At 41.4% G+C, this 9718-nt stretch overlaps 1 protein-coding gene across 1 annotated transcript in view; it reads right to left on the bottom strand.

Annotated features, from left to right (window-relative positions):
* LOC101570303 (guanylate-binding protein 4) overlaps window positions 1-7687 on the bottom strand; it is a 51460-nt gene extending 43773 nt beyond the window's left edge. The window contains exons 1-3 of the mRNA XM_023724328.1: window positions 7573-7687; window positions 3963-4158; window positions 1679-1806 (exon numbers count right to left, since the gene is read on the bottom strand). Of these exons, the coding sequence (XP_023580096.1) occupies window positions 1679-1806; window positions 3963-4158; window positions 7573-7647 (399 nt within the window). The 5' untranslated portion in view covers window positions 7648-7687. The remainder of the gene's footprint in view (window positions 1-1678; window positions 1807-3962; window positions 4159-7572) is intronic.
* Window positions 7688-9718: the final 2031 nt, after the last annotated feature.

Raw genomic sequence — 9718 nt, 5'->3', positions numbered from 1 at the left:
GCCCCCTGGTGGGCTGAGCTGGCCACACACACACACACACACACACACACACACACAAATAAATAAATAAAATAAATTAAAAAAAAGAATAAATAGATGATCTAACTGTACTTATATTCATGACTTCTATTTCTATCCCCATCATACGTACATACTTTACCTCATAGCTCTCTGCTAGGTGTTGAACTGGACCCTCTGAGGCCCCCCAAATGATGTGCTTGAGGCCTAACCTGCAATGCTTCATAAAATGGCTTTCTATGGACACGGGGTCTTTACAAGGTGGTCCAGTGCAAGTGTAGTCATTAGCTGGGCTCTAATTGATGTGACTGGGGTTTTAGATACAGAGATAAATATATATCACAGGATAAAAACAACTGATCATGAAGATGGTGCTCAGAGGGATAAGTATTGCCATGAAACCACCAAAGTTAGGATGCAGGCATCAAGACAAATGTCCTTCACATTCCACTAAAGGGCGAACCCTGATAATAGCTTGGTCTTGCGTTTACAGCTTCTACAACTGCGAGACAATATATATCTGTTATTTTTCTTTTTAGCGAGGGAAAGGTTTATTCAGCTGACAGTTTGTACCGTCTATTTTTTTTTTTTTAAATGTGGTACCGGGGATTGTTGAACTCAGGACCTTGCGTTTGCCAGGTAAACGTTCATTCTACTGAGCTATCTCCCTGACCCCAAGCTGACAGTTTGTAGCGTATTCAGTCTATACTCAGCTGGCTCTAAGGCAGAGTGGCTCATGGCAGAGGACAACAGTTCATGGGTGTGGGCAGGTGACAGTAAAGCAACAAGAGTGTAAAGGGAGGAGCCGCGGCCACCTTTCCATTATTTAGCCACCCCAGTTGTGGCACTTTGGCACATTAGCCTCAGTACACTTATACAGTCCTACTGACCTTACAGTTCATGGCTCAGAGGTTATTTCCTTTGGGAAGCATTTTCTAAAGTATATGACCAGGTTAGATGCCTACTTCTGTGCATCCATGGGTCATATGCAGACTGTCAGAGCAGATCACCAGAGCTGAGATCACCGTTTTATAACTTCCACTGAGTGACTTGTGTGGATTGATGAAGTTTAAGTTAAAAATTTGAGGGTAAATATTAAGAATAAATATTAAGAGATTCTTCTTTCTTCCTTAAACTGGCCCTAGAGTACATGTGGTCATCTGGCAGGACTAGTGCTTCTACATATCTTCATACTGATCACGTTAAGTGTATGCTGACCCCTGAAGTAGGACCTACGCTTTACCTTTCTTTAGAGTACTTAAGGTATCTAGTAAGAACCCTGCAACTCAGCTCCTCAATAAATATTTACTGGGCCGAGGAGATAGCTCAATGGAATAAGCACTTCCCTGGCAAGCACAAGGGCTTGAGTTCAATCCCTGGTTCTGAAAAACAAAAAACAAAAAACAAAAAACAAAAACCCAAAATTAAATACTTACTAAATTATATAATTCACCCAAATTAAAAAAAATAAGATTATCTTCTCATAATATGCACAAACATGAGCTACCAAAGAAGTAATTTTAAAGAAAGAGAAGTTAGACTCATTACCAACCACGGGATCTGTAGTTTACAAAAGTAAGTAACAGAAATTGATTTATGTGGAAAATGAAGAGTAAATGGAGAATCAAGGAGGAGGCTCTTCTGAGGCTGTCTGATTTACCTTCTCCACGTCACCCAGGCCCTCAGTGTCCAGTAGGACCAGGGTATGCTTTGGCTTCTGAGGGTGAGGTACACACCACATCCAGATGCCTTTGGTTTCAGACCTCACTGTGGTACCCAGATGGAACCCTATGAGGGAAAGGAAAGAAAACAACTTGGCTGTAGTACATTCTGAGACTAGAGACTGAAGTTCAGCCTCAAATGGTGTGGAGCTCAAGGGGGGTGGGGGGCTAACTGATCTTCACAGGCAGAAGGGATTACTAGACACTTGGGGGCAGATTTTCTTGAAAGCAATCACAAGCAAATGAAATGAACTAATTTTTAAAAGACAGGTATGCAGTTAGCAAAATAGATGATTTAAATGACAATATCTAAAAAAGTGTTAAAGCTTATTCGTGATGAGCCTTATGACATACAAATAAAGTAACCACATGAGCAAAAAATAAAAATCCTGTTTTAGTGAATTCGTATATAGAAATGGACAGTTCATAACTGCTTCTACTAAGCAAGTAAATGGCACATAAAGCTTAAAAAGCTATTTGCTATCATCTGTGAATATTAAACATGCACATTCCCTCAGTATCTAGCAATTCCACTTCCATCAGTATTATACAAGGGAAGTCTGGGTAAAAATGCCTGTATCTGGTAATCTGAGCAACTACTTAGAAGATAACAATATGCAAATAATAACTATTGTTAATGTTTTATCATCTTGTTTTGAAATTCTGTATCATTTTGATTATTTTTTCTCTTTAAAATTAAAAAAAGTACTATTGTGAATTTCAAAGTCATGCATAATAGTCTTGTCTTAAAAGGTAAATACACATTAGAAATAAACCAATATTCACCAAAATACATTAATACATAGCACTAACTTTGTAAAAATAAAATACTGTAAATTATTAAAAGTAATTTAATGGATTCATGTGACAAACTGTATGCTTCATAAATTTCTTAAGTTAAAGAAGCCAGAGACATAAAAATACATGTATTTATGGGACTGGGGAGATGGCTCAGTGAAATAAGCACTTCCCTGGCAAGTGCAAAGGCCTGAGTTCAATCCCCAGTTCCACCAAAACCCAAAACAAAACAAAACAAAAAAACCAAAAAACCAACATACAATATGTGTATTGACATAAACTAAAAACACACTCTATATATATATATATATATATATATATATGTGTAGTGAATACCAACACATTATATTAGTATATTTTCATAAAATTTAAAGTTATTCAGATTGCTATTTTCAGAGTCATATATAGATTATAAAACTATTTTGAAATATTTTGTTGACACATCAAAACAAAAATATTGATAAGCAATAGGAGGAAAGGAAATGGTGTGATTTGAATGCTTACAAAGTTTTACTTTACTTGCACAATAATAAAGATTGCTTATATTCATTAATTATACTGTGTATGGTTTTTCTGGACTCATATATTTCACATGTTTTCAGAGGCTCAGGTAGAATAGTGAGTATAATTTATTAAAGTCTCTCTATGAAATGGAGCAGAGAAATAAAAATGCAGTCACTGAGATATGAGACCAACATAAAACATAATTTTTTCTTACTTTTTTCCTTCCTTCTTTCCCCCTTCTACCCTTTCCCCTTTTCTCTCTTCCTTCATACCTTTTGTCTTCTCTCCTACCTTCATTCCTTTTTATGAAATAAGACACATTTAACTGTTCTCGTTTGTCTCTTGGAATGATGCTACAATTTTAACCAAAGTGATGTGTGAGAAAGAACAGTGACAAGAGCTGAGCTATGAAGCAGAAGGTGGGTCATATACAGACTGTTAGAGTGGCTCATTACAGTTGAGATAACTTCTTTTTTTATTAATGTATTTGGTTGTTACAGGGTCTCATTATGCAGTTTGGACTCATGGTGATACTCCTGCTTTCAGCCTCCCTAAGCGCTGGTATTACAGGCCTGCACCACTACACCTGTGCTCTGGCCAGCTCAGCTTATCCTGTGGGCGGGGCTGGCATGGCATGTGGTGCCAGGGATTGAATCATGGCCCCTGAGCTTGCCTAAGCTTGCCTAAGCAATACTTTAGTCCACTGAGCTATCTCACTGGCCCCAAGATAATTTTTTTTTTTATTACTTGCATTGAGTGACTTGTGTGAATTGATGGGAGTTCAAATTAAAAATTTGATGATAAATATTAAGAATATTAAGAAATTCTTCTTTCTTCCTTAAGATGGCCCTAGAGTACATGTGATCAGCTGGCATTATCAGTGGCTCCATAGAAATGGCCCCGTCCTCAGGTAACACTCACCATGATTCTGTCCTGCAAGACGGTTCATCAGATAGGATTTTCCTGTCCGATATAGTCCAACAATAGCCACTACCATCACAGGATCAGTAATTGATTGAAGAATCTTTATTGCCTCTGGGTTCGCAATCAGTTTCTCTTTATCATTTTCCACTAGACAAATGGGATCCATGGTCTTGGATCCAGATTCCATGATAACCTGCAAACCCAAAAAAGCTGCTCAGTAGGACGCAAGATCCCAAAGTCATCTTTTCTGTGTATTTGAGGAGCATATGTGCTGAGCTTTGTATTGTGGAACATGTGTATCAACTTCTAACTCTGCAGAATGTAAGAGATCTTATATGGGCAGTCTGTCATCCATCATACCCAGAATCCCTCATGATATCAAAGCTGACAGGAGCATTACTTGTATTGACTCATTTATTCCAAAATAATGTCCTGGCTAATAAATCCCTCTTTAAGAAAATCTCTGGTATATGTCCTTTATTTAATTTATCCTTCTAGCAATTAAAAAAGAAGCCTAGAAGTTAGAGGGTATTAAACTTCCTTTTCGAATATAGTAAAGTCAAACTAGGTATGCTGAACGAAATCTAATAAGTCTTACAAATTGGCCAGTGGAGCAGAAATTGAAAATATGTCTCAGTTCTATAGTTCCTGCTAGAAAAAGTTAGCTAGTAGAATTGACTTCCTCAAATAACACTTATGTCTTTATTCTTTTTAAAATAAAATGAGAAAGCAAAGGAAATGGACGGAGTTCAAGAGCATTAATATTTTGTATCTAACTACAGGCATACAGTCCCATAGGAAAGGAACAGTCAGGAGGAGGTTTGAGAATTCAGAGCATAATTGCTTCTTTAGACCAGGAGGAGCAGTATCAGTAAAGAGGAAGAGGTCAACAGCATTCAGTACATACAGCTTATGTAAGAGGACCAAACATATCTTTAGATTTGTTAACGTAATTTATTTAACAAACATCAATTCAGTACCTGCCCTCTGCTGTAAGGATTCAGTATCCAGTAGTAAACAAAATGGGCACAAACTGCTCCTCATGGAATTCTATTCTCATGAAAATAGAAACAATAAATTAAATTAGAAAAATATGTACATTGTCCTGCACAGAAATACAAATACATAAAAAGTGCTCTGGGAGAAGTAGGAAGGGAAAGGAGACAAGGAGTGTTGGAAGCTGAATTTATACAGAGTAGTCAGGGAAGACCTGCTTGAGAAAAAGACAAAGGAAGGTGAGCATCAGCCTTGAGGAGGTCAGATGTAGTGCTCAGGGACCAGGCTGGAGGGCAGAGTAAGAGAAGAAACAAGGGATAAAACTAAGGTCGTCTTTCACAGTAGTACAGAGGGTATCTTTTAAGTGCCCAGGCAAAAATATGACTCTAGAAAGTAAATTAATTATAAAAAAGATATTCCTATTCATCAGACAAAAAGGGATAGAAGTCTTAGGGTGAGTGTTTGAAGATTTTTCCAGATTTGACAGAACTCCTAAATCGGGGAGAGGCGTTATTTTAGATTTTTTCATTATACCGAGTGAGGCATTTTGTGACCTCAAGGAACACAGGCCAGCAAAAGGCTTTGACTGACCCTTTAGCGCAGGATGAGGCTAAGCAGCCTGCTCCTAGCCCTCCGCCAGGGTGGGGTTCCTCTACTTCACCATTCCAGGAGTGCTGGAGCCAGGACAGGAGGTGGAGCTCTCCCACCAGGTGTGTCCTCCATGCAGAGGAGACTTGCAGGTGACTTGCACCCTGCACAACCATTTAGGTCTTCACAGTGTAGCAGAAAATGCCTTCCTTGGCCAGTATACTTGGCTGCCTGCATGACAGTTCTTGTTCTAGTTCTGGTTGCTTGTCTCTGAGAAAAGGCTGGTCACTGTGATGCGTAGCTGGTCACTACCATGCACATTAAGAAACCAATCCCAACTGCCAAGCCATTCCACCTCTGTGCTTCCTGCTTGCTTATCCCATTGAAGCCCAAGACCACCTTAGAGATCAGGGCCTGCTATTTTGGGAATGACACCAATCAGTGTAGGTCAATGTAAATAAATATGCCTCCAAATCCTGGGGGTCATTCAGGCATTTCTGCTGTCTGCAGCAACAGAAGAAAAGCACACCCTCAGCTCTCAGGCTTTATGGATGGGCTGGGTCCCAGCTAAACAGAACCCCTAGTCTTTGGATAGTCTTTGGATTTAGGTGTTTTTTTTGGTGGCACCAGGGATTGAACTCAGGCTGTTGCACTTGCCAGGCAAGCACTTATTCTACTGAGCTATCTACCCAGCTCCTCCAAGTCTTTGGAGCAGACTAAATGTTGACGCTGCAATAAAAATCTTCATGTCTCATTTGATGACATATACTACAGCAATTTCTGAATAATGACTCCTCCATAAATTTTAAATATTAATGAATTAATATATATCATTATGTCCCATTAGTTACAAATTAGGTTAGTGGAGTTTATTTATTTATTGCTTTTTTTTTAGGAGTCTACAGGGTGTTCAGGGTCTCCACTAGATCAGACTCTTAGTGATCCACCCGTTTACAGCCTTCCAAGAGCAGGGATTACAGGAACTCACCAGCAACTGCCTCGCCCCTGGGGAGAGGCCAGCATGGCAGGCCCAGGGATGGAACCCTCCCTCCTCCCCCAGCCTGCTTGCATGCACTTTAATCCGCTGAGCTATTTGGCTGGCCTATTTATTTACTTATGTATCTGTTCAGAAGAAAACAAACCAACAGGTTTCCTAACTTCCTCTGTACAATTTCTGTAACTTCGGAGAACTGGATTTATGACAAAAAACATAAGCTTTTAGCTACTGTATCATAAAAAGGAGAAATTAGAGTGTTCTTCCTTTCAGATTTGATATTTAAAGAACCATAAGAAAAGGCTGATGAATGTCAGCAGAATTTTGTTCCTCCAAAGGGGCCGGGGAGATGGCTCAGTAGAATAAGCACTTGCCTGGCAAGAGTTTTGTTCCTCTCTCTTTCCTGGTGTGTGTGTGTGTGTGTGTGTGTGTGTGTGTGTGTGTGTGTGTGTGTGTGTGTGTTTTCTGACTGTAAAGCAGGACTGCGGTTTCCAAGCAGAAAAGTTTTAAATCGAAATTAAGTAAGCAGAAGGAGACACAGTTTTAGTGGATTGTGTGAATGACAAAAGGTTTCCGACAGTTCCCTGTGGACTGCCTGTCGCAGCTCCCTGCCCCAAATTCCTGCAAGCACCACCGCCCACGCGGATGTGGCTCTTGGAAGCATCACACACTACAAACAGCTCCGAGATCAACCCGCCCAGACCTCAGGTAGGATTTTAACCTTCCTTAGTGACAGTGAGACTGAATCACTTCACGCGATTTCTCCCACCCGCTGCAGGGCGCAATTAGGAACCACCCGAAGGCCTGAGAAGGAGGGCGAGAAGCGGCCCCTTTCCTCCTCCCAGTGGTGCCTCTGCAGCAGGGTGATGAATTTTGGTCCCTGGGCTGCAGATAAGACTCCAGCCCTCCCTCCGCGGACACCGCCTGGAGAGCTGGCAGCCGGGAGCACCCAGGCATGGCCCATCCCTCGCTGCGCCCCAACCGGCCGGTCCCTGGAGTCCAGGCTCAGTGGGTCTCAGAAGCGCTCACCTGGTCGGGCTGGCGCAGCAGGGCCGGCTGCTCGCTTTGCGCTCGGGCTGAACCTGGCTCTCCGGAGCTGATCATCAACCGAATACCGCAGCCCACAACCTATGGACCGAGATAGACTAACACTGAAAGCGAAACCACATTTTTTTCCGGGAAATCAGCCCTTCAGCTCTTGAGGCTTTTCCCAATAAGCCGAAAAAGGGAGCAAGTGAGGGAAGACCCTGTAACTGAGAGCTGGTGTGGTGTATGCCAAGAGTGTGAGGCCAGGGAAATTCATTTTTTAAAATTTCTCTTCAAATGACACAATAGTGTAAGCTTTGAGCCTACTATCGGAATGCCACCCAGTGTTTCCGAGTTTGTCTGCATTGTGTCATGTTTAAATCAGGTTAAATGCCTCTCCTCATTTAATATTTCTTTATGGTGAGTACTTAGAAAATCTAGCTTTTTGAAATGTGCAGTACATTATTGTCTCCTGTATAGTCAGCATACTGTGTATCACAAAATTGGTAGTGATGTAGGGCCTAGATTGAAAAGGCTTGGGGTGAGCCAAATAGCTCAGTGGACTAAAGTACCTGCAAACAGGCACAGGGGCCTGGTTCAGGCCTGCCTCTCTGCTGGCCCCGCCCCCGGGGCGCACTGGCACAGGGATTGAGAATTGAGACAGAGCATGCTGGCATGCACCTGTAATCCCAGCTTTTGGGAGGCTGTGAACAGGAGAATCACTACAAGTCCCATCTAGTAGTGAGACCCTGAACACTCTGTACACCCTTCCCTTGTATTTAGTACAGGGTCTAGATATATTACTGAATTTCATTGCCTTAATAACTTTATTAAGAATAACTAGTAACATATAAATAACATTGTAATAATTGTAACAAAACAGTGTTAAATGTTCATGGGAGTTTTATTAGCAACAGAGGAGATTTTGCAATAGTTGACATGCAATAAATCCTAAGTAAATATTAACCTACAATAATAGTTATTTATAGTGTTAATTAATAAGCAAGTTATATCTGTTTCTTCGGGCAAATTGCAGCAAATTATCAGAGACTTGGCGACTCAAAACAGCAGAAGCATACTACTTTACAATTCTGGGAATCAGCAATCTGTGAGGCTAGAGTCCTTGTATGAAATTCTCAACCTGAAAGCTACTGAGTGAGTTCATGTTCTCTAAAACTGAAGAATGAATTTTAGGAACAACGGAGGTTAAGAGCAGAATATATTTATTGGGGGAAAGAAAGCTCCTGTCCGAGGGACAAGAGGGGAGCCCGAGCGTGTTGTCCCCAGGAAGTTGTCTCTTCCAGAGACTTTTATAGAGGAAAACCATGCAGTAAGGTGGGGCTAAGGTGGTGGAGAAGACATGGGAACTCACTTAGGTGGGCATGAGGTGGGACAAAACTACGGTGAACCAGTGAGATTACAAACACCATTGCTCAGGTAAAATTGATTAAATCTAGTACCAAATGGGGAAGCGAGTCAGGTAGCAAGGAGGCATGAATATGGAACAGGGTCTCTTCCTGTTGGGGATTGGGCTAGTGACTCATTTGGGTTCTTTCAAGATGATTGATACCTATTCAGAATATCAATACCTGGTGCCCATCCCTGGGGACATATGTGGGCTGCATTTGTGGTTTTTTTTTTTTTTTTTTTTTTTTTGTTCCAAGGTCTGGCCCACACCAGAAGTACCTGTCTCTTCCAATGTTGCAAAGCCATTTTGTCTTCCTTATTGTCCCTTTGAGGGTCAACCCCTACTTAGCTGCCTGCAACATGAATGTGGTTATGGAGGAGGTCAGACAGCAGGAAGAGGAACAGAAGAAGGACGAGCTGGCCAGACTGCGGAAGGAACTGGTGCACGAGGCAAATGCAATATGCAAATACCAGTCTGTGGAGATAAAGTCCAGTGACCAGTCTCTGACTGTGCCTGTCTCTCCCAGGTTCTCCACTTGATTCCACTGCTGAGCTAAGCTGCGTAACGCTTGTTACTTTACACCAGGCACACAGGGAACTCATTTCTGCAGACTTACCGACCCATGCATTCTGACAGCTGTGGGGCCAGTTCTGTGGAGAAGTGTCTCCATACATTTTAAGGCTAAAGTGAGACTCACTAAACATCTATGCCTTGATGAGACCACATAGTAGTTTCCTTTAA

This window comes from Octodon degus, unplaced genomic scaffold (genome assembly GCF_000260255.1).
Source record: "Octodon degus isolate 3935 unplaced genomic scaffold, OctDeg1.0 scaffold00109, whole genome shotgun sequence".
NCBI classification, from domain to species: Eukaryota; Metazoa; Chordata; class Mammalia; order Rodentia; family Octodontidae; genus Octodon; species Octodon degus.
This window is presented reverse-complemented; position numbering and strand designations above follow the sequence as displayed.